Source organism: Acipenser ruthenus, chromosome 11, assembly GCF_902713425.1.
Source record: "Acipenser ruthenus chromosome 11, fAciRut3.2 maternal haplotype, whole genome shotgun sequence".
NCBI lineage: Eukaryota > Metazoa > Chordata > Actinopteri > Acipenseriformes > Acipenseridae > Acipenser > Acipenser ruthenus.
The window spans coordinates 10,269,430-10,295,364 of NC_081199.1; the positions used below are offsets into that span (position 1 = coordinate 10,269,430).

The 25,935-nt window shown below is 39.8% G+C and overlaps 1 protein-coding gene across 3 annotated transcripts in view; it reads right to left on the minus strand.

The window, feature by feature from the left end:
* LOC117426928 (tetratricopeptide repeat protein 28-like) overlaps window positions 1–25,935 on the minus strand; it is a 435,334-nt gene that overhangs the window by 18,128 nt on the left and 391,271 nt on the right. For all 3 annotated transcript variants that reach the window (XM_059033326.1, XM_059033325.1, XM_059033327.1), the window contains 2 exons: window positions 23,472–23,612; window positions 4,959–5,100 (listed from right to left, as the gene is read on the minus strand). In XM_059033326.1, the coding sequence (XP_058889309.1) occupies window positions 4,959–5,100; window positions 23,472–23,612 (283 nt within the window). The remainder of the gene's footprint in view (window positions 1–4,958; window positions 5,101–23,471; window positions 23,613–25,935) is intronic.

The following is a 25,935-nucleotide window of genomic DNA, read 5'->3' on the forward strand; positions in this document are numbered from 1 at the left end:
ATTTTTTGGTGTGCTGGCAATATGCACTTAATCAAATACAAACTACCAAATACAAACTATAGGAAATGAAGTCAAGCAGACTCTATTTCAGGGTTCAATTAATTCGGCATTAGTTTAACTTCTGTCTACCTGATGAAAATAAACCCACAGTGTCTTAAGTTTCTTACCGTTTTACCCTGTGTATATTTTTGTACTGTATGATACTGGATTGCAGAATACACTAACCATGCATTGCCTACTATACCATCTCCAGCAGTGTGGAGTAGTGGTTAGGGCTCTGGACTCTTGACCGGAGGGCCGTGGGTTCAATCCCAGGTGGGGACACTGCTGCTGTACCCTTGAGCAAGGTACTTTACTTAGATTGCTCCAGTAAAAACCCAGCTGTATAAAATGGGTAATTGTATGTAAAAATAATGTGAAAAAATAATGTAATTGTATGTAAAAATAATGTGATATCCTGGATAAGGGCATCTACTAAGAAATAAATAATAATAATGTATTATTATTTGTTTATTTAGCAGACACCTTTATCCAAGGCGACTTACAGAGACTAGGGTGTGTGAACGATACATCAGCTGCAGAGTCACTTACAACTACGTCTCACCCAAAAGACAGAGCACAAGGAGGTTAAGTGACTTGCTCAGGGTCACACAATGAGTCAGTGGCTGAGGTGGGATTTGAACCGGGGACCTCCTGGTTACAAGCCCTTTACTTTAACCACTGGACCACACAGCCTCCTTTGTTTGACCTTGACAATGCTCTCCCAAACACTGTTGTGTGTATGTTCCCCTAATTTAACCAAATCTAACAGTTTATTATTATCTGTTCATATATCAGATCCCCTTAACCATGCTTTTACCATAGCAGTAAACCATTATAAGGGGACTGCCTATGAACTAATTGAACGTCCTTGTATTTAAAGCACTGACAGTCATTGCTCTCCCAGATAGGAGACCATGCGATCCTTTGTGTGTCTGCCCTTGTTTTCCCAAACGCATACAGACGTCTCAATCTGAAGCAACACTGAGATAGTGGCGGAGGAGCAATCTGTTTCTATTAAAACATGTGCAGGAAAGACACCAAAGAGAAATCCATCTCTAAATGAATAAAGCTGGATTGCTATTTGAAATCCGAGGCTTGTTTCTGTTAATAGCTGCTCTGCGGGAGGCCCTGGCTCTTCAAGTCTACGCTGAGCCCTGATGAGTTATTTGATTTGCTAATTTTGTTCTCTTTTATTCACCAGAGCGACAGTTAATTCCAGTAAGGACCCGCAGTGCTGCTCTGGGCGAGACTAGGATGCTGCTTTCTTCCCTCTCCCCAGGTGACGGAGCTGCGGGGGGAACGACTGCTCCAGCTTTGTCTCCTTTCCTTGGCTCCCAACTACGACAAGGTGTCTGCCCTTCCAGATATAACACATCCTGCGCCGCAGGCTTCAGACTGCTTCGTATGCACACCGGCTGTTTGCTTGTGTTTCACTGAGTTCACTCTTAGATAATAATATCATGTATATGTGTTCACAGACTTTTTAAAAAAAGGACAACAGAGATAGTTGCCTCAACCATGGTAATGAAAATGAAACTGGTTAAAATGGATATAAGATTATTTATTCAGTTTCCAGAACTCAACAACAAGCGCAGGAGAATATCAGTAATGTTTGGAGTCATGGGTAGCCACAAGCACCTAACAACATCAAGACTGTAAGAACTAGAATGCCCAACCTGACAAACTGAATCACAATAGGAACATGCAGCTGGTACATGTTACAACATAAATGAAATTACTGTACATAACAATTAATCAGTCTTGTTAGAGACAACATAATGTACTACATATTCCAATTTATATGTTTCTGGGTTGCATTTTATTTCAGTTTTCTAACAATGTAATTTTGCAGAGCAATTATATTAGCAACTACAAAGAACAAATTTTATATTTATACATTTTAGTTTCTTGATAACATACCATAACGATGCTTACGCACATCTTGAATTTCATTATTTGAAGGGGTTATACAAAGTTCAGTGTCATGTTTTTTAAAAAAGAATAATCCTCTATACCCATAAAAAACGGAGTGCTGTTTTGGAATAGAAAGCAATAGGAAACCACAGTGAAATGCAGCCATCTAGTGGCCTCTCTCTCTCACTGCAACTGGTAACAGAAACAATGGACTGGCCACGCAAATGTGCAGATGTTACATTAAGAGTATTATTAAAAACAGGAGGGGTGGAGTGTAAACACTTTTACTCAATAAGACTTTTACTAGAAGTCTGTCAAATGTGTTCCTACACAGGTGTATCTTAATCACCTGCACTGGGTTGCAGCTGTAACGAAGCTAAGTTTGAACTGAGGCATTGCATGTGCACCTGAGCCCTGCTGTTTAGGCTAGTGCTTGTGTTGGGCTATCTAACCTTCATTTTCTTCTGACCTGCTGTCTGTTTATGCACCTTAGTGTCCTTTATGTTCTACTGTTGTAAAGTAGGCTCTTGACCATTTTTGACCAAAAGATTCTGAATCTCTTGATAAAATATAATAAACAGTAACCTGTCCCCCTGCAACACTCGCCCCCAGTGGATGAACTGAACACCACATGTGTTCTATGTGGTATTTCTTCCATCCAATAGAAGCAAAGGGTTGGGTTGGGTTGTGTTGGGTTGGGGGGGGGGGGGGGGGTAGGTTAATGGTTACACTCTGTTGTACCAGCTGTACATAGAGATAAGACATGTTTCAGAGCTCTATAGAGGCCACAGGGGTTATTATTTACAAAATTAATGAAACAGAAAGCTGATATGTAAAGTGACTCCAAACAAGAAGTAGTTCTGGAATTTCCCATAACCATATCAAGTTGCTTTTTACTGTGTGACCAAACTAGGTTTTAGCTTCTTCTTAAGACAATTTCCATCAAATACACGACATCTATATTGCATTGCCTTGAGGAAATGTTTAGAAGAATTTCAAGAAAATTAGAATACAGATTTTGTGTGCCTTTTCTTGTTAAACATGTAGACACGTGAACAGGAAATGGCACTCTGGTGAAAATGGATGCTTGTGAACATTAAAACTCAATTCCGTCAACTACAGAGTCCAGAACACAACTTCACTAGAACATGAGAACACATTTGATTACATTCCCACAAGGAAAACCACTAATCTACTGGCATCACAAGTGGTTTGTATTTTTGAGCACCCTTTTTGGCACTTACACATGCAGTGTCTATTGAATTAGCTCTTCATCTTGTATTACAAATGGCAAATCAAATTGTAACCGCTCAGATAAATGCAACAGTGACTGTTTCTCAGCTTTGTTCAGTGGCTGTTTAAATGATACGTGCTCAAAAGCTGGAAACTAATCTTGTTAAAATCATATTTTGATAAAATGCAACAGTCAAATGGTTTGTTACTTATTATGTGATTCAAAAGCAATGAATTATTAATATACAGTACAGTACAATGTATTCAGAAAGGGTAATTATTAAATGGTAAAGCAATTACTCTGAAATGACTACTCAGCTATGCAATGAATTGCATTTATTATGAAGTGTGTTTTGAACTTTATTACAAATACAGAATACACTATAGAGCAGTCCTTATTTTTCTGCCAGTTCTGTAACCTGTCTGTATTGGTGATAACTCAGGCAGTTAGAAGCTGCTTTTGTGGAGGTGGGAAAAGTATTCACAGATTTGGAGAACACAAAAGGTTAGATCTTCTAATACAAGTAAACACGTCACATGTAAGTTGTTGAATACAGTGTTTGCTGACAGGCTTGCTCATGGTAAACACCAGCAGTTTCTCTTACGAACGATATGATTCCTCACCCACAATACTCCCTCAATTGCACCATCATAATGTATCAATCTGTTTGCATCACTGAATCATTGAGAAAATGGAAATCATGATGAGAGGTATTTGTTGTGAACTTTCAAAGTTACTGATGGGGAACCAAAGCAGCCACTCTGTGTTGTTGAATGTGGTGAACTCTTGTCAAATACTCATAAGATGCCATCACATTTTCAGTGAGAAACCCAGTTGTAATGGTGTAAGTCTCTGTTTTACAACAGCCGTTTAACATTGCACATAGTTACTGGTACACCTGGTCCCTGTTGGAAACACTGGTAATGGAGATGAAAAGGTTGAAAACCACTGGTCTAAAATATTTTGTATAGTTTGGGCAGCAGGATCGTAAAGCAAAGTTCAGCTGCTCAGACTGTGTAAAGCAATTTCTGTTGAAATAAAAGACCCTACAAACAACTTATTAGTTCATAAAAAGTACTACTAAACTCTGTAAAGTGTTTTTTAACTGTAGAATTGTGGAGTCTATGTTCTATACAAGGTATTTGCATCTCCACAGGATAACATGTACAGGATTTGTTGATTTCTCATACATGATTTATATTAATGTTGCAAATAATGTAGAACACTTTGATAGAGGAAGCCATGAACATAGAACTGAATCTACTGAGGGAAGACAAACAGATCTTATAACTACAAATTTTGGTCAATATGAGATTTTATTATTTATTATTTCATTTTACACATATAAACAGTAACATGGAAATCCTAAACGGTATATTTTAAAACGCAACTTGCTGAAAATGTGTTTGTTATATTTTCATCATATAATATCTACCTATATTCCTATTAAATTAGGGGTTTTGGAACAAGGCCCAGATTTTTATAGCCGCCAATACTGCAATTACTCCACAAGAGGAAGCTCTAGTGCAGGATCTGACACCGAGTGAGAGCTGGACTGCTTGACATCTTTGTCAATATGTACAATTAGTATAAGGGTGATTAGGGCACTAAAGAGTTAAACAGGATTACTGTTCAGCAATGCTGGCTACAGTGACACCTGGTGGTGAACAGCTGAACTACAAACCTTATACAGCCAGGTCCAGAAACTAAAAACCCCAGGGGGACCCGAGCCACTGTGGTGGTACAGAAGAGCACGGGCTGGACTTACCCCTTCCATGGGTGCGATGAGGAGATCGTAGAGGGCTCTCAGAGGGGGCTTATTCAGGGAGCTCTGCCTTCGAGGGAGAGAGGAGGTGTCTTTCACTGGGGACATGGTGTTACTGAACAGACTGGTCATGCTTTGACAGCTCCTGGAATACAGCAAAGGAGACAGATCAGAAGGAATGAAACAAAGTGTACATGTTCACTGGAATAAACTAGAGGAAAAAAAACAGGTATGTGTGTGACATACATCCCCCTGCCACTGCTGTACATTCAAAATGAGAGCTGTCATTATCACAGAAGAGTGGATCCCCAGGACGTACAACATTATGAATGGAACAGCACAATACGATGCTCCCAATCATGCAAAATAATGCTCACTTTCATCATCAATTTAATAAGCAGTGAAGAATGACCGCCTCCACTATAGCCCCCTCTGGGGGATAATGATTGTAATACAGGGTCTTTTCCTGTTAAATTAGATTAATGCAAAACAACAAACATCATTTGGACAAAGCTCTCCACTTTTTAAATTACTGTTTTGCTTCTTGAGCTATAACAGACTGAAGATAGTGTTATAACCCCCCACTGGTGCAAGCAGACCAGTACAGTACTATTGAGTGGCAATGACAAGCAGGTTTTAAGAGAGAAGGAAGAGAAGACTGCCAATGAATGAATAGAATAAATCGACTCTCTTACAGTTGTACCTTGTTGAGCATTTTGAAGTTATGGATGTCAGAAATGATTACGAATAATGGCCAGAATCTCATTTGCAGCACTCCATTGTGCTGAATTTCAAAGTTTACAAAATACTTCACGGTGTTACTGCAGCATGGCAATAAGGTGCAGTATATTATTTTGTAAAGTTGCGTTTCAAGTGAGGCTTGGTCCCTCTTCACTGAGCGATGTTAAATACACTGTTTGAGCATTGTAAAGAAAAAAGGTCTAAAGCTTGCTAGCTCAGAGTCTACAATGAGATTAGTCAGTCGCACATTAAACCTGATTGAAGTATTCCTTCCCATTACCCACAGAAAAAAGAAGAAACAACTGGGAAATGATTTTCAGAGCCTTATTAAATTACACCTAATCTCTGAATCAGTTATGCCAATGTGTTACAGGCTTTATCCAGCCACACACAGTGCCGCTTTGTTTCAAGACTGGGTGCCTCTGTCAGCCCCATGGGACCTGCAAAGCTGCTTAACAGCTGAGCGCTCTGCACATAGCACTGAGCTGCAATCTGGTATACAATGTGCTGCAAAACAAGGAGAAGTAGTGTCTTGGAACTAGGACAGGTTGGAAGAATATAGCAGGGATTCCAATCTCCCAATCTCAATGCAGGCCAAATCCCATATGTTTCACTGAATTAATTAATTTATTTTTATTTAATAAATCGCTAATTATTTTTATTATTTTCTCCCAATTCTGGCATATCCAATTATTTTTTTTAGGCTCAGCTCACTGCTACCACCACCGCGCTGACTCAGGAGGGGCGAAGACGAACACACGCTGTCCTCCAAAGCGTGTGCCGTCAGCCGACCGCTTTTTCACACTGCAGACTCACCGTGCAGCCACCTCAGAGCTACAACGGCGGAGGACAACGCAGCTCTGGGCAGCTTACAGGCAAGCCCGCAGGCGCCCGGCCAGACTACAGGGGTCACTGGTGTGCGGTGAGCCGAGGACACCCTGGCTGACCTAAGCTAAGTTATGGAAGAAACAGATCATAATGCAAACACGTCTTCATTTTAAAACATAACCTCTGATACTACATTAGGTAAGTTCTTCCCTTCCAGGAAATGTAGGAAATGTGTCACAACTGCACTTCCTAGGCTATTTAACCCCAGAAGCGTTGTCAGGGACAAGCATCTTACAGTCTAAATGTCAGTCATTAGCAGACACGGTTGGTTACTGACAGGAACGAAGGCTCTCAAGAGGTGGGGACAGTTTCAATCTCCAGAAAAAATGACCAAGAAAGTGTAAGACATTCTGAAAGCAAGGCCTGTCAAACAGAGATTTCTTTCAAAGCTACACATTTAAAACCAATTATTATTTATTATTTGTTTATTTAGCAGACGCCTTTATCCAAGGCGACTTACAGAGACTCGGTGTGTGAACTATGCATCAGCTGCAGAGTCACTTACAATTACATCTCACCCAAAAGACAGAGCACAAGGAGGTTAAGTGACTTGCTCAGGGTCACACAATGCGTCAGTGGCTGAGGTGGGATTTGAACTGGGGACCTTCTGATTACAAGCCCTTTGCTTTAACCACTGGACCCCACTGGACCACACTGGACCACACAGCCTCACAGCCTCCTAGGGACCCATAGTATATAGCGTGCGTTTCATGGGAAACTTATGAAATAATTTTGTTAGTTACAAATACTTTATCAGCCCACAATGCGCAACTCTCAGCTGAATGTTCAGGTGTGTCTTGTCCAGTGTTTAAAGCTCCTATGATTTGGGCCACTGTCACACCGTTTTCTTTCCTCTGGTGGTTACCATTCCAGGAACACCATGCTGGTTAATGCAGCCACTGCTTTGAGAGAGGGATACACAGACACCCACCACTATGCACCTAATAAAGTGACTGAGCTGTACCAGAATTGCTGCTGAACTTGTTTATTTAGGTCTAATCAATATCACATACAACTGCAGACATTAAAAAAGACTTCTAGTCGAAACGTTTGACATTGATTTAAAGTTTATTTTTGTATTTCTAAATTCAGTCTGAAAGCAACTGAAAGCAACTGTCCTTTTGGATGTGACATTAAGAGAACTGCTTATCCAACAGTGACGAACATTAGCTAGGGTATGAGAATCTGGGTTTACATTTTAAACAGGAATACAAATGAAGCAGTATAGTATGTCACTTGCTCCAACTCAATTACATACAGTAACCCTGTATAAGGACCTTATACAATGAATTATTTTCTGTGTGTTTCTACCATCACCGCTTCACACACACACAGACATAGACAGAGAGACACACACACACACACACACACACACACTTCACACTGTGTCAGTTTGTTGAATGACAGATCGTCAGACTGCAAGACACTGCGTCATGCTGCTACAGCAGCATTTGGCAGGCCCGCTTTGAATCTGTTGCCATGCTACCAGACACAGTAATAAAACCCACTGTCAGGACAGATGTAGCTCAGTTTAACTAAATTCTTTATTGTTTTGCATGGACGGGAGGCCATTAAGACTTTTATTTCCCAAGGGGGTGAGATAGCAGGAGCACACATTCACACTCCTGCACGGTGTCAATAGCACTGTCAGTCACAGAATAAATATTACATATAACAGAAAATACAAAACAATTCAAATGACAGAACAGTCGGCCCTTTGTTTACCCTTGCGCGCCACCCTGGGTCATGTTTGACTGGGCCCCCCCTCTCTGTATATGTTTTAAATGGAAAAAAAGATTTAAACATATGTCAGAATTAGATTAAACCAGAATGATGTTTTAGCAGCAGTTTTAGTTGTGATTGTAGCTACAAAATAATTTCATAAATGTTACCAGTTGTGCACTTCAATTTGGTCCAGGTCTGATGACATACCTGCTGTTGTTAAACATGATATCTGGTACTACACTTGGGTAAAGAAACCTCTGTTTGATATCAATGCTTTCAGATAGATTTGCACTTCCTTGGTCATTCTGGACGGTGACATTTTCCCCACCATTCCAACAGCTTTGTTCCTGTCAATAACCAATCAGCTGCTTCTCCTGGTGACTGACATGCTTTCAGCCAGTAACTATGACCCGGAAGACACTGCTGGGGTGAAATGACCCAGGAAGTGCAACCTATTTCCTGTGAAAATACAGAGAATTGAAACATCCTTGAACCTAAAGTAGTACAAGATATCTTACATGTTTTAAAATGAAAATACTGTACACGTTTGCTGTTACACATGTTTCTTTCAAAACTTCCAGTAAAGGCACTCCACTGGAGTGCAGGATGCGCCCTATAGCTTGGAGATCGCCGGTTCGAATCCAAGCTATGCCACTGCTGACCAGGCGGCATAGGGGTTAGGTTGGTTAAGTTCTGAATATGGCTGCACGGCGGGCTTGCAGAGTGAAGAAAAGCGGACGGCTGACATCTTCATCTCTCCCGAGTTAGTTCGGGGGTTGAAATAATAATTGGAGATTCCAAATTGGGAGAAAATTGGAAAATAAAAATAATTGTTAAAAAAAACCCTGCACATTTGAGACCTATATAATGAAGGTAAGATTTATGGGTTTATTTTGTGAGCTACAATTACTTTGAACGCCTGTCTCTCTGAGCCATTGAGAAATAATTAGAAGTCAGTGAAGTAAACAGGTGATAATTATTAGGGACTGTACCATACAATAAGGCAAGGGTGGCTGACATGCTGTGTGTGCATTTTACTGCATTAATTGCTGGAGGACACTGATTAATATAACAAACGATGCATTCACAAGGATATAACAATGCATTTCAACCACTTTTGCGATATACAATATGCTATGATGTTATCTGAATGAACGGAAAAACTAAATCTAAGGAAATGGGGGAGGATTTGGTGTCTTAATATGACACAAGAAAATATTCTCTTTAAACACAAATTTACGAACAATGCTGATCCGGTTCCTAGAAGCTGATTGATCTCAAAACTTTGTGAAGTTGGGTCTTAAAAGGATCCCTGCATCAACCACATGACTAGCTAGCTCATTCCATCCCCTTCCCACTCGCTGTGTGAAGAAGGGTCTCATGCCCTCTGTCTTAAGCCTCCACTTCATTTCTAACTGTGTTCTCTGGTTCTGGTTTCTGTACTGTGCTTAAAATATTGATTAGGGTTAGCTTTGTCACCTCTTTTAAAATGTGAAGACTTTGATCAAATCCCTCCTAATCCTTCTTTCTTCAAGGCTAAATACATAGCAATTGCCCCACAATAGTTGCAGTTTCTTGAAATATTTTGAGCAATTTTAAAGTGTAATTACTAATTTTCCAAATCTTACTAATGTGCAAACCTGTATCTATTCTTTAGATGGAAATAAGATCAATGTTGTAAAAACAATGGTACGAAACAACATGGGCGGGTGGTACATAATAATAGAACAACAGCAACCAAACTTATACACTTTAGTGGTTTTTTAAGCCATGGCAGGCAGTTGTTATGACTGTATGGAGGTTTTGCAATGCTGAAAAAAAATCTAGACGCAGCATCACTGTTAATTTCCTTTGACACTAAAGTCTAAGTTGAGCCACAGTCTCAAGTGAAAGGCAGGGTTTCATGAAACCTCCATCCAATGGGCCAGTGTAGTCTGTTTTATTAAACTGCAAGAAAATTGATTCTATTGCCATCTCTTTTAAGGCGCCTATCCTTCTCACACAGTGTTAGACAGACTACCACAGCACACGTTCTGATCTCCAACACTCCACATGTCTTGTATAAATTAGTCATCTTCTGGTGTTTTTCTTACTATAAATTTGCTCAAGCTGAATGAACAGCTGAAGCAATGCTGCCCTTGTCTGCCCCTTTCATGTATCATTACAAAACGACAGCATGCCTTCATGGTTTCTATCAGCTCTTGTTGCCAGCTTTTTTGCTTTCTCCAAAGAAAATATGAGCTTCTCTTTGAAACAGGCTTTCCAGTTCGCCCTTCTGTGCGTCACACACACATTCAGCTGTAGGAGGTTATGATTTATATTCTCAAGACTCTTCTAACACAGCAATAAAATCAGAAATTGATCACTATTTCCCCATACTAAAAACATTATAACAAAAGAAAGCTATAGAGCTGATGTTTTCCACACAATGTTGTAATATATGTAATCAAATACAGTATATGTGAACTATTTTTAAACTATTCAACCTTACACACCCTCCAAGTGTAACAATCTGTTCCTCTTTCAAGTAGTAGCTGTAAGGTGGTCCCTGACAATGATGCCTCTTGTCACGGATAGCTTGGGTGGTGACGTCAGACCCGAAAGAAAGAACACAACAGGCAGTACTGAGAGGAATAAATGCACTGCGGTGTGTTTTAAATATAAATAAAAAGTTCATACAAAACAAAACACTAAACAAACAAAATGGCACGTTGGCCAAAATAAACAGACAGACAAAACAGACAGTGGACAAACCCCAAATAAGTATCGTGTGGATCCTCCCGTATGAGTAGCAACTGTTATGATACTCTTCGTTTTTATTTCTCCTCTCTCTCCTGTTCTCCACTGTGAACACACCAACCCCGAGTGAGTGATTTGTGCATCTATATATACAGCCGTGCTAATTAATCATTCACTTGAAACCCAGCACGTGAACTAATTTGTGAAATCCTCGTAGCCACATACTAATAAACATTTTATCTGCACGTGAAGTGATTGTGGAATCCCTGTGCCTAAATACAACTATACATTTTAAATCACTCGTGCTACACAGCCCACCTTATACTCTGTGCCCCAATACATACACACCAACAATAACACACCAAATAAAACATAAAACACAAAAATACACACAGGGATGGGGCACCCCGCCACACTGTCGAACGCAAAACCTTGGGGACCACGCGGTTAAGTGCCTTTGACTTTTGTTACATTCCATGTTTTATTTCAGAAACTAAGTTTGCTCCTCATAATGAAAAAAAACAAAACATTTGTCATTGAAGAATAATATACAAACTAACAACAACCAAAATAGTGGTAAAGATAACTGAGGTTTCTGGAAATTCTGGTGAACAGAATTGCAACTATCTTCACAGTGTTTGTTGTTTTGGTATCTATTATAAACCCTTATAAGGAAAAGAAACACCATTTCAATATTAAATCCTATTAATGTAATGGAAAGCAAGCACTAGTCACCTGATACATGGGTAGAATTGTATGTAAACATTAGAAGTAAAAAAACATGAAACTTGGATCAGAACCCAGTGCAACCCCACACTAGACTACTGTAACACTTGAAATGTATTTGCTTACGATTGTAAGTCGCCCTGGATAAGGGCGTCTGCTAAGAAATAAATAATAATAATAATAATAATAATAATAATAATAATAATAATAATAATAATAATAATAATAATAATAATAATAACTAGAGCAATATTAAGCAGCACAGAGACGTGGCAGACATCTATAGCCCAGTGTGGGATTGGCAAGGTGGATATCTTCTGAGACAGGGGGCTAAGCACTTTATAATCCACACACCCTAATGGTTTTCAAAGTGTCTGGCAGCTACCATAAATACTTAAAATGTCACTGCAGCCAAAAACAACTTCCCTTTCATGCCACGTTAATCCAGCTGCCTGGAACGATGACAATTAACTTTTTTTTATTTTACAGGAACCCTCCTTTCCTCATCTTAAAAATCAGTGTATTTAAAAAAAAAAAAATGCTACTAAACTACAAATGTACTCCTTGTGCAACAGGTATTAGGACACCACCTGACCCATCATCCAATCTTTGTTTTCAATATCAATTTATTTCTTGAGGAATTTTTTTAACCTTTGCATTTCACAGCAAAATGGATCTGGCTCTCTGCTACAGTCTGACATTAGGTCAATCAGAGTTATTGACAAATGGCATTTACGGCACAGACATCACAAAGGAGAATTCAAAAGGGTAACTGGCGATTTTTTCCAAAAAAAAACAAAAAACATTTCAATGAAATCTATGGAATTTAGATTCAATTCTGATTATTTAGTTAACAAACTATATTGAAAATACACTTATAATATATCAGCAAAGAAGACATTTTCATCCTTCTGACTGGGTCCTATTGCAATTACTCAAATTCAACACACAATTTCAACAGGAATGAAAATACATTTGACTTTATTATAATGACAAAACATACAACGCTATAGAACCCTTGCCTCCTGGTACCTCAGCACACATAGTCTGACTGCAGTGAAGTGGGGAAGCAGCTGATTGGTTATTGACAGGAAAGCCATTGAAAGGGTGGGGACAATGTTACCCTCCAGGTGAGATAACCCAGGAAGTGCAAGATAGTCTAAAAGCACAAGACTATCAGAATGCATTGCTATTAAACAGGTTTCTTTAACCTACAGTAGTACCGTATTTTCAAAGCATTTCCTCTATTCCATAATTAACTCCACTATTTTTAAAATAAGAAACAATTAGTGCTCAAGAGAACTTGAAACATATAACTTTATAGATTTGGTTCTAGTTTTGTAAAACAAATGGGTGTTTTACCTCTCTCAAAGAATAGGAGTTAATTAAAGACTGACGTAAATGCTTTGAAAATGTGACCCATTGTTTTAAAATAAAAATACATGTTTAATGTATGCCATGTGTTTCTTTCAAAACTGCACATTTGAGATGTATAATGAGCTGAAATGCAGGTAAGAATTATGGAATTATTGTGTTCGCTACAATCATTATGTTTTCTAAATTAACCGGTTTACTTTATTGTGGTGCGAATTACAGTTTGGAATAAAGAACGCAACTCATCTATCCCACTGTCTAATTGCCTTTGTAATTCCCAGCCTTCAATTCTCCCCTCAGCTCTGCCCTGATATGTACACAGCGGGCAATTAGGTTTAAGAGTCTAAGGATTACACACCTCGGAGGAGTGGCGGTTTCCATGGTGACACACACACTGACTACACCAGCAGAGACTGGAGCCACACAGCTTAACCCCTCTACCCCCTGTCATTCCTCAACATTAAAATGCCATCAATCTGCAAGGCCTCTTGCTTCCTTCTCCCACACACTTTGTCCTGATTATAGACGGTAAGCTTTGGAAGGTAATTCATAACAATATCATTCTGAGGTGAGTTTACAAGGTAATTCAAGAAACTGAGATTTTCAGAAGTTAATACTAAATTATCAGGTTAATATTCATATTATTATTATTTATTTCTTAGCAGACACCCTTATCCAGGGCGACTTACAATTGTTACAAGATATCACATTATTTTTACATACAATTACATTATTTTTTTACACATTATTTTTTGCATACAATTACCCATTTATACAGTTGGGTTTTTACTGGAGCAATCTAGGTAAAGTGCCTTGCTCAAGGGTACAGCAGCAGTGTCCCCCACCTGGGACTGAACCCACAATCCTCCGGTCAAGAGTCCAGAGCCCTAACCACTACTCCACACTGCTGCCCTAGGTCATAGGTTTTAGGGGGTGGTAGGAATATGAGAACAACGGAGATTTTCAGAAGTTAGGGGGTGGTGGGAATATGAGAACAATCCACATTCTGAGGTAAAATAATTAAAAAAAAAATGTTTTTAGTATCAGCCTATTATCTGAGAGAGAATTTTTTTTTAATTTTTTTTTTTTTTACACAGAACACAGTACCTGTCAAAATAACATGTCAAAAGTTAAAAGTCACCCACTGGTAAATATTTCTGAAAATGTAATTGTTACGGGCAGAAAAGGATCTTGTCTGAAATTTGCTCTCCTGACGCAAGGGGCTGCTGAAACCAAGTAAGAGCTCTGCTTCACCAGGATTGGGGAGCGTGACTTTAACGGCCGACATCTTGGTAAGGGAAAGCAGTGTGAGTGCTTCAGGCTCCGTAACTCTAACCAGCCCTATTCTAAGCACCTGAACAGGTAGCACTGGTGCTTGGAGTACTTCAGGGAAGTGCTGCTTCAGGGCTCAGAGTTGGGAAGGAGACCTGAACAAGGGTGAACGGCTTATTTTTAAAATCCTGTGCTGTTTTACAGAACTCTGTTATTTGGATACAAACCACTACGAAGGGGACTCCTCTGTGCTGTGATCAGGAAAACCACGGAAGGACCACAGTGTTGTGAGCAACCTGGGAAAGAACCTTTGAAAGATGGGCTGTATAAATATCTTTAATAACGTGCTGCATTTTGACAGCGAAAACAGGATTGAGAAAAACTCACTGTAAATATACGTGCGCTCATTTGCTTACCCTGTGCATTGTTGTTGAGGTCACATTATTTCCACGATACCCAGCCAGTAATATCCAACAGTTTCCCACCAAAAATAATATACTGCAACGACCGATTATACTAATGCATTTTCCATAGTCTGCCATGTTTTTATTACGCCTTATCATACATCTCTGGCTGCATTACCATGCCCTCACTTGTGATTTATTACACTTTACCATGATTTTCACTGTGGTAGACTTTTAAAGTTTACAAACGAGAGGAAGCCATTTGGCCCATCTTACATTTTTCTTATATACCTGTAGCTTCCTTTCCGAACAGTATGATGCTTTGGTTTAATATTAAAAGCAGAATGGTTACATTTGTTACACCACTAGATGGCACAGGTGAACTTTGCGTGAATAAAGAACACAGCATGTGTTAAGAGCTGGAGAGGACACTGCTGCTGTAGGACAGGTCACACATCGGCCTTTTCTACCTGTCTTGATAAATTCTACAGAGTCTCTCAGTCTGGGATTACATTGACGCAGGCTGGTTTGCAAATCTTTTCTCTGTGTGTTAAAGATTTGAGAAGCTCTGGTAGGCAACACGCCCCAGGATAGCTTCTTATATCAGCAGAGCTTGTTAAATTCCAGCTAAAGTCATTACGTCTATATTAAAACCATGATTAAAACATCTAACTTATCAGCCAAAGCGTCTTGAGACACTTGGGCTCAAGTTTCCTTTTGTTTAAAAGTTGATCCTGGTAAATCTGTGCAGTCATTTTCCTGTGCCCCCCCTGGTTATACTATATATTTGCCACAGTTTATTTGGGTTTGCCATGATCTTTTAACATGCTTTACAGTGCTTACCTCTGCTTTACCATGTTTACACTTTGCAAAGCTGGTAAACTGTTATAAGGGGCAGAAGTAAAATGACTGATATAAAGACACTTTAACTGAGCTAGCCTACATTACATACAATTGTAGTCAAAAGTTTACATATCCCAGTGGAAATTTATAATTTCTAGAAATTTCTCGAAAACAAAGAATATTAGTAAAAATCTTTTGTAGCAAAAGTTTTGCTTTTGTGGATGAGGATAAAAAGTTACAAGAAATAGATGTAGATGTAGAAAAAGAAATAAATGTCTACAATTATTTATTTCAGCAATTTTTTTTTTTGCAAAATTCCAAAAATGCTAATTCAAAAGTATCCATACCCTTTGATGCTATGATAGTATTGTCTCTTTGTTAGTCCACAGCTTAGGTGTTCAACTTGACTCGGAGCTTTTGTTTCAGAGGTAAAGAGGGTTTTATTATTTAAAGAACACTGCCAGAGTGTGTCGTTTTCTGCCCCCTAGGGATGCTGAGATTCTTGTCATGCATGTGTTACGTCTCGGTTGGATTATTGTAATGCTCTTCATGTTAATCTTCCTGCTCACTCTTTACATCGATTGCAGACTGTGCAAAATGCAGCAGCAAGGGTTCATACCGGTACCAAGTGGACAGAACTCATTACTCCTTAAGCGTTTCCTTTAACATATTGCTGTTGACCTACAAGGCTTTGCACGGTCAGGGTCCTAGTTATATAAAGGACCGTCTTAGCCCTTACATCCCTGGGAGGCAGCTTAGATCCTCTAACTCTGGATTGTTAAAATGCATGGTTCCAAAACGTGTTACGCTCAGAGGGCGTAGTTTTAGCTGTGTTGCTCCTTTTCTTTGGAACTCACTATCAACTTTCATCAGAGAATCCACAACAGCAGGCACATTTAAAAATACCCTTAAGACACACTTATTCTCTGCTGTATTTTTTTTTTTTTTTAACTATTTGACTCTACTGCAGTCTGCACTGTTTATTATAACATACTTTACGTTTATGATGATCGATTTTGCCTCTATATTTACCTATTGTATTGTATTCTATTTATTTAGGTATCTATATACTTTTTTAAAACTTATTAAATGTTATTCATTGTGTTTTGTAATGTGGATTTGTGTTTGAGTGTCTGAGATTGACTGCGAAAGATATTCAAAGTGAATTGGTTGCAAGTGGGACTGGGGTTTCCATTTCAACCATGGGTCGAGTATTACATATGGTCGCAGGGAAAGGAAAAAGCCACTCTTAGGAAAACGACACAAGGACAGTCACTTAAAGTTTTCAAAACATCATCTGAATGATGGATATGAGTTCTGGTGAAAGGTTTTGTGGAGTTATTTGGTCACGCTGAGTGATTATGTTTGGAGAAAGTCTGGTGAGGCGTACAAAGAAAAGAACACCATACCTACTGTCAGGCATGGAGGTAGTAATTTCCTTCCATGGGGCTGTTTTTCCTCTAATGGTACAGGAAATTTAGTCGTGAAATGGATTCCATAGCATACCATAGCACGGCCAATCACCTGAAACGCTCTACAAAACTTGGTTTAAAGCACAACTGGACGTTCCAACATGACAATGATCCAAAGCACACATTAAAATCTACTTCAGAATGGTTAAAGAAGAATAAAATCAAGGATCTGGAATGGCCTAGTCAAAGTCCCGATCTAAATCTGATTGAGAATGTTTGGTATGCGTTGAAGAAGGTTGTGCACAAGAGAAGTCCTCAGAATTTGAATTTTGAATTACTAAAGAATCATGCCAAAAGCTCATTGACAAATACCCTAATAGTTTAAAAGAGGTTATTATTGCTAAAGGTGCCTCAACTACCTATCAATTTAATTTTCTTTCTCTGTCTTTTCAGTGTCTGTATACAATATGCATAACATTAAGGTACAGGGTGTTTAGAGTTTTAAAACAAGGGACAGTTTACTTGCTTCCATTCTTAGTCATTCTCTCGCACCCTACAAAAGTAACAGACTATTTTAATGGTTAATATTACTGGTTATTGCCTTTGGTGGCAGCATATGATTCAGCAGTCTACATAACAAAAAGCAGCACCCATCTATAATCATTCTGGGTATTTGTTGTTGAGTGAAAGTTAACACACTGCCGGAATCAGCTTTTAATTCAATCAGTAATACATCTAAAGGGAATGCAGAATGAGTGGGTGCTTCTGGGTGAACAGATACAAAATGATTCCCATGTGTACATGGTGTAGTGCATCACAAATTCTGCTTCGCCTTGTCTTGCCTTGTCTGGTTTTCCTTAAATGTAAACTAATTAAAAACTGGTGTGCGTTGTTTTGCATACGACAGATGCATAGAGTGAAATATGGAATAAGTGGTGTCCTGCATTTGATTAGCAAGGAAAGTTCCTTATAATATAGGAATGTTGGCAACCTTAGATACGGATTCAAAATGAATAAGTGACACTTTAAAAACGTGTTAACGGTTTTCTTATTCTGCATGGGACAGCTTTCAAGCAACAGTCCTTTGTTTTGGGTTCTCACCACTTCTTCCTCTGCTCTGTGTTTTGTCTATAGTTGGGCTCAGTTTGCCTGAGCCAGCGAAATCCCCAAAACCCTCCCTCTACCCTCTGTACGGAGAAGAAAATGATGTGTGAAAAGGGATCAATGACATGTTTCACACCATCATATATCTGAGCAGCGACAGCAGCAGTGACCAGCAGTCCAAAATGGATGGCTCTGTTCCCGCTAATCCAGTCCCAGGACTTGGCTTGGATAACAGGCCTCCATGGGAAAGCAAACAGACGTTAGTCAGCGTGACAGGCACAGAATGAGAGGAAATTAGGGTTCTCTGTTGAAAAAGGGAGGAAGAAAAGGCAAGAAGGAACTGCGAGTTCAAGAATGTTTTTAAGATTTCGTTTTTTTTAGCTGAACAATAAATTCAGGCAAGTAAACACGTAGGCGGTACACTGCGCTCCAGCTTTTCAAAAGAGACTCCTTCTCTATTCTACTGATTCAGTGCCCCACAGAGGACATTATAAGGTCATAATTGGTACATCCTAAAGGGAGGCCCTTTCATCAGGACCTCGCAAGTGTAGCCAGCTGCCCTCACCTTATCAAGATAGTCTTGTACATCAGGTCAGTGGGCATCTCCCGATCCCACAACTCAATTGCCCCTTTACTCCCAGGAGCTCTACAGAGGATGTCACCGAGCTACCAGCCTATGGAAGACAAAGGCCAGCCCTGCAGGTGTCTGCTTTGAGTTTACCGGGAGCCTGGCCAGCAGGGCCTGCTGCAGTGAGATGAGGAGAAACAGACCCTGGCGGTTTTGCCTCCTTAACAGACGGCAACCCCACAGCCAATGCAACACTCCCTCTGGAATCCCCAGTGAAGACTGGTGAGTTCACACAGCCGGACAGGAACCCACGCTCCCCGGCTGTATGACTTACCCCGCACACCACATCGCCGTGTCTACCAGGTGAGCCGCTCTGGGACGCAAGTACACCACAATTCAACTGAGGCGTTTAAAAAAAAAAACTAGATTAAGTTAATACGCTGTGTGTAGGGTGCCCAAACTGCATAAGAATTGGTTATAGATAGTTATGAATGAACATAGACCTTCTACAGAGAGTATAAACTGTACAACCTCCCGTTAGTGCCTGTGATTCACTGAAAGGAGAAAATTAACAGGCAACATGAAATAAACAAATCCTCTGCCTAGGGGCAGACAATATAGAAAGGCTGAATTACCATCACAGGCCATGCAGAACCAAGATCTCTTAAATGTTCCCATTCCCTGCATTACCAATGTAAATGATGCTTTGTTTCCTATTTTAATTTCCTCCTGAGCGTATGTCCGGAGTTTTAATCACTTTACTTTACATTACAACACTAATGTAGCAGACTACTCACGGGTATACCTGTGAAAGTGCCATGACGAATGGTATTAAAGAAATATGGGCTTATTAAAAAACATTTTAATAAGCACATAAACTCAATTACTAGCTGAATTAACCTCTCACCAAACCACGGGAATGCTAGAGCAGTGTATAGGGAAATGTTGGTGGGTCTGTCTCGATTCTAAGCTGTGGGTAATACAAAGACATGAGTACTTGAAGAAAGTATTCCATTTTGTGACACTACATCTCACATAAACATGAGTTACATTCATCTCCCTCATGGCTGTAAATAGTTTGACATCCAGACAGACTGATTCTGATACTCTCAATGGATTGTGCTTAAGGATGTTACAAGTTTCATCATATTTAGACAAGCAGTTCTCTAGATATATGTAAAAACGTATGCATGAAAGACCGTCTGACAGGTAGACGGCCTCCATTTACCCCCAGATTATGATACACTCAATGATGTTTGGACAAGCCGTTCTTTAGTTATGGGCAAAACCCTGAAGTGTGACATAGGTACACATGCATGCCTGTCCAGCCATTGACCTGACACATGGTAATTTAAACAGGACTGGATTTCCACTGGCTTTGGTCTGACTAGATATCTATCATAGAAGGTGTATGCTACACAATAAGCTTTCTGCATTGCATACATCAATCCACAAACTCATCAGCGCTGTAGCTGTCCACCATGACTGTCTTACTAACAAACCTGAAACAAAACCAAAAAGAGATGTTCAGTATACTGTTTCCTCTAATGGTACTGTTTATAAATCCCCCTAATGACTCATTAAAGTGTTCCCTTAATGAAATCTGCAGATGAAAAATATCCATCTGGAGTGTACTCATCAGTACTGGAGACTCTGCACGGAGGTAATGAGAAATCAGAGCAGGATCAATAGCAACAGAGCCGTTTCTCAATGAGGCTCTAACCATCCGTTTATATATGATCGAGCACCCGTAGCTGTTTAGAAATGATCCTTTGCTTAGGTTTGAAACAGCTAATGGGACATTTACCAGCGTTCATTTAGAAAGCCCTCTTGAATTAATTCACTGGCCTTTCTTTACCCCCAAACCCTGGGTTCAAAAATATGGAACACAAGTGAAATGAGTGCAATTTAGCGTTCAGATTAATTACACAAGCAATACACAATCTAGTTCACAGGTACTTTCTGATATTAAGTGCCAGCTCTGAAATACATTCACATTGCATAGTTACGCTTTTTTTAAGGTTCTGAAACCACTGTTAACAACAGCAGCAGTGCACTAAGTGTCTGTCCAACTCCATTTACTATAATAACGCACCCACAATGCATTTTCTCCCTTGGGGTTAAGGTAAGACATCACGCTCCAAAAAGCTTAACCCTTAAAAGCTATATTGGAAGAATATATATAAGAGATCATTACACAGCCCCCAATTACATGGATGTCAGAATGTTTCTCATCACAATAAAGAATGTCCTAACCAAGTCTCATCCTAATTGGGTAAACTGTTGATAAAGTGTGCTAAACATTTGTACGGTCGCCTCCACTGCAGGAGGCTGTGTGGTCCAGTGGTTAAAGAAAAGGGCTTGTAACCAGGAAGTCCCCGGTTCAAATCCCACCTCAGCCACTGACTCATTGTGTGACCCTGAGCAAGTCACTTAACCTCCTTGTGCTCCGTCTTTCGGGTGAGACGTAATTGTAAGTGACTCTGCAGCTGATGCATAGTTCACACACGCTAGTCTCTGTAAGTCGCCTTGGATAAAGGCGTCTGCTAAATAAACAAACAAATAATCACAGTGGGGGACATGCATTCCCAGCAGGGGATAAAAAGAAGTAAGAGAATATATTTGATTCAATATGTAAAAATTGGTTTCATGCAAAAAAAATGCTAGAAGGAATTCTGTAAATGACTGTACTCTTCTAAATGACATCTAAATTCAATTGAAAATAACTTCAACCCTTTTTTATACATTACCAAGGAACTACAGAAAAAACGTTTAAATTTCAGGACAAAAATCTCAACCTACTGTAGGTAAACCCTAAATTACTTAAATAAACTAATGTTACCTCCTTCCTGGTCTCAAAGTCATTCTAGCTTATTAGTTCCATACATTTTCTCTGCCATGAACATCCATTCATTATATAGGTCTCAAGTGAGCAGTGTTGAAAGAAACACATGTTTTAACAAACACGCAGCTTTATTTTAAATCATGACATCCGCTACTACACCAAGTTAAAAAACAATCTCTGTTTGCAAGCCATACTTTTATACTGTCCTGGGTCATTTCACCTGGAGGTTGAAATTGTCCCCACCCCTTCAATGGCTTATTCCTGTCAATAGCCAATCAGCTGCTTCCCATATTGACTGACGTGCTTTCAGCCAGTAGTATGACTCAGAAGACACTGCTGAGGTTAAAACGAACAAGGAAGTCAAGCCGTAACAGACTTCATGGGGCCAGGCAGGCAGACTGGGATTTTTCTAGCTCCTATGTAGCTAATGGTATTGCAAAATGGGTAAGATTTATAGAATCCTTTTGGTAGCTACTTTAATCAGTTAATGCTTTGAAACCTGAAGGATTCTGTATCTCGACTGCAGGATTTGTGAACCTCTGTAAAGCAGTTCCTGCATGTGACATGACCCCCTCACAGCGCATTGTAAAAGAGACTATTAGTATTCATGATGCCTTCACTCTGTTTTGATTGTACTTGTCTACCAAGTGCACTCACTACTCGAGTGACTAGGCACAGCCACCCACATAACAATGGGAGACAAAGCTTTGCATGTGATCCACTCTGAGAGAGACTCGACCGTACCTGACACAGCGACTGATAGACTGCAGCCTCAAGTGCCACCATTTCTTATTGTCATTCTATATTTATCTCTAAAAAGCAGGTGACTGCCAGCTGTAATATGGAAGGATGAGGATAACATCTAAACATATTATCATCCCTGTGAATTTGGTACCTAGATTTAATATTCTATTAGCTGCTGTTTGACAATCACAGTGGTGCTCAATGTGTGCTTTGCTACCCCTTTTTTTTGCTGGCTATATTAGTGATGTTGTTCTCTGTTGAAGTAGGAGTGGGAAGGTCGCTTGACTGACTGCTGATGCATGGTTCCTCTGTCTATCATAAAGTGTCAACAATCAAATAATAAGCAAGTCTTGGATCTGACTGTTTACTGTTAGTGTGCGTGTTCATTGAGACTTTTTAAAATAAAGAGTGCCAATCGTATCCAAACTACCACCTATGAAATCATAACCGTGATAAAGGCTGTTTGTCAACACCTAGTTTTACGTTGAGTGTTTGAATTTATAACTTCACTCCAGTGTTATCACAAAAGAATATACCATTCATTTCTCTTAACCAGGAATCACTCAGGAACAAGCCAATGTGTGTTCATACCAAATTAAATTGCTCATACCAACTTAATGGAATCTGACAGTACACTAGGTTAAATATATCTCTGTTTGCAAGCCATGCAGTCCAGCACTTCCTGGGTCAGGTCACGTTTCCCCAGCCCTTCTTTCCTGTCAGTAAACAACCTGTTGCTTCCCCCAATGACAGACATGCTTTTCAGCTTTGACCCCAAATACACTGCTGGAGTTAATGACCAAGGAATTAAAGCAGTAACAGACTTTATTAAAGGCAAAGCAAGCAAACTGAGACATTTCTTTAACTTAATGTAGTGCCAAATGCCATGTTTTAAAATAAAAACAAATGCTATAACATGCGTTTCTTTCCAAACTATACACGGGAGACCTATAAAGTGAATGGAAGTGCATGACAAGTACGATTTATGGAATTCTGTATGCTACAATTACAGTAGCCGAGTTTAATCACAAGTGTTTTCTACATGTCAAAGCCCAATTAAATCCACTCTGCTGGTTGCCTAATCCCACAGTAGCAGTGGCTGGATGCTCCTACTCTCACTTTCCTGTGTACCTGTTGAAAAGGTTGTTCCTGCTGACCATTCTGAGGAAGCCGGTGGGGTCGGTCACAGAGTTCAGCTTGTTGTGAAGCTCCTCAAACTGCTGGTCCAGCAGGTCTCCTGCCTCACTCTCTGTCTCACTGCTGGAGCAGGGCCTAGTGAAGACACAAGCCAAGGGACAGAGTGAGGAACAGACTTCAGCATACCTGAATCACACCACCCTCACTGCATCCCTGAATCACACCACCCTCACTGCATCCCTGAATCACACCACCCTCACTGCATCCCTGAATCACACCACCCTCACTGCATCCCTGAATCACACCATCCTCACTGCATCCCTGAATCACACCACCCTCACTGCATCCCTGAATCACACCACCCTCACTGCATCCCTGAATCACACCATCCTCACTGCATCCCTGAATCACACCATCCTCACTGCATCCCTGAATCACACCACCCTTACTGTATATCTGAATCACTGACTGCTGTGTCTAGCTGTGGTCCTTGTTGACTACAGTGGTGGCTACAATGGATAATATTGTTTCTGGAAATCAAGACAAACACACCTTAGTAGAACATGATTTAATGAATAGATTTGAAATACAATCGATCAATACATATTTTCGGTGATCGTAGAACCCCACATATACATATGCCTAGGGGCAGCTGTAAAATCATAGAAGAGGAAGGTTGAGGGATGGAGATGCTAGCACAAGCGCTGTTGGCTGGCTGGATTACTGGGAATGTATACCCTGAGGGAAGTGACACAGCTTTGAGTCTGTCTCTCCCCCAATCTATTCTTAAGATTCAGTGGAGATTAGGTACTGTGGGATAAAGAAGCTAATGCATTCAGAGCTAACAAAATAATTCCAATAAATTTGACTTATTATGAATTACTGTAATTGCGTAGAGCTCACATTTTCCTGTATAAAATATTCATATATTATGCACATTTTTCAATGGTGTTTCTCAACTGGTAGAAAATAAACCAATTGCAGACTCGAAGATATTTAATTGTTGTTGATGATTGTTCGTATTCGTTCATACAACAGAATATATAAAGATACATGTAAAGAAAATTAATGCGAGCTGAGGAGCTCAGGAAACCACTTGAAACAGACAAGGAGTTTAAACACACAACAAGGGAAAGCTTTGTTGCCATCTGTTCCCCATCACCCCTTAAGAACTCCAGTTCTTTAGCTTTTATAATATGATCCCATGGAAGTTTGTTTTATTGTTTAGTTTACATTGTGGGTTTCTAAACTGACACCACAGTGAACCTGAGTTGGCTTGGGTTTGGGCTTTGAGGAAAACCGCTTTGAAAGAATAGCACAACCAACTGTGTGGTATGGCTCATCTTCATCAGCTGTGCTTTTATGTTTACTTGTAACAAGGTAAAAAATTTTCCCAAGCTGTGAAAAGGGTGTGCGTAATCCACTGACAAACAGAGAGATACAGGAACATACAGAGCCAAACCTGACAGATAATTGGGGAATCATAGTATTAGTAATACAAAGTGTATGATCTCAACATTACTGAAGGCCAAACTAAGCTGGAAAGAGCCTGTTTGATCTGTGTTCAATTGTTTTAGTGTCGTTCAGAACAAAAACAAAGCTTTATTGTCAAAATGAGGAGAGCTGCTGAGATGGCAATTCACAGGAGCGCATGCAAACTGGTTTGAGATTCAGTCCAACAGCAAACTAAAGCAAGTATGGCCACCAAATGCTTACTCACAATACAGGAGGTCGAGTAGAAGGGTTAGGAAACTGATCCGTGTTTGATATTTTCTACGAAAACAAAGCACCAATTTGTAAAAGTGCAGTGGTCTGGATATTAAAATTCATTATTATTATTATTATTATTTATTTCTTAGCAGACGCCCTTATCCAGGGCGACTTACAATCGTAAGCAAAAACATTTCAAGCGTTACAATACAAGTAATACAATAAGAGCAAGAAATACAATAACTTTTGTTCAAGTAAAGTACAAGTTTGACAAACCACAATTCAATAATACAGCAGGTAATAGTGATAGTTACATCAGGATATGATTAAATAGTGATAGTTACATCAGGATGTGATTAAATACAAAGTACTACAGGTTAAAAACTTGGCAGATTACAGTATTCTGAAGTACAGGATTAAATGCAGTAAAATAGGGGCTGATAAGAGCAAAATAAAGCACATTTACATGAAGGGTGATAGTGTCCCAGGATACAAACAGAGGAGTTCTACAGGTGCTCTTTGAAGAGGTGAGTCTTAAGGAGGCGCCGGAATGTGGTCAGGGACTGGGCAGTCCTGACATCTGTAGGAAGGTCATTTCACCACTGCGGAGCAAGGGTGGAGAAGGAGCGGGCTCTGGAGGCAGGGGAGCGTAGCGGTGGTAGAGCTAGTCTTCTAGTGCAGGCGGAGCGGAGAGGTCGAGTGGGGGTGTAGGGAGAGATGAGGGTCTGGAGGTAGCTGGGTGCAGACT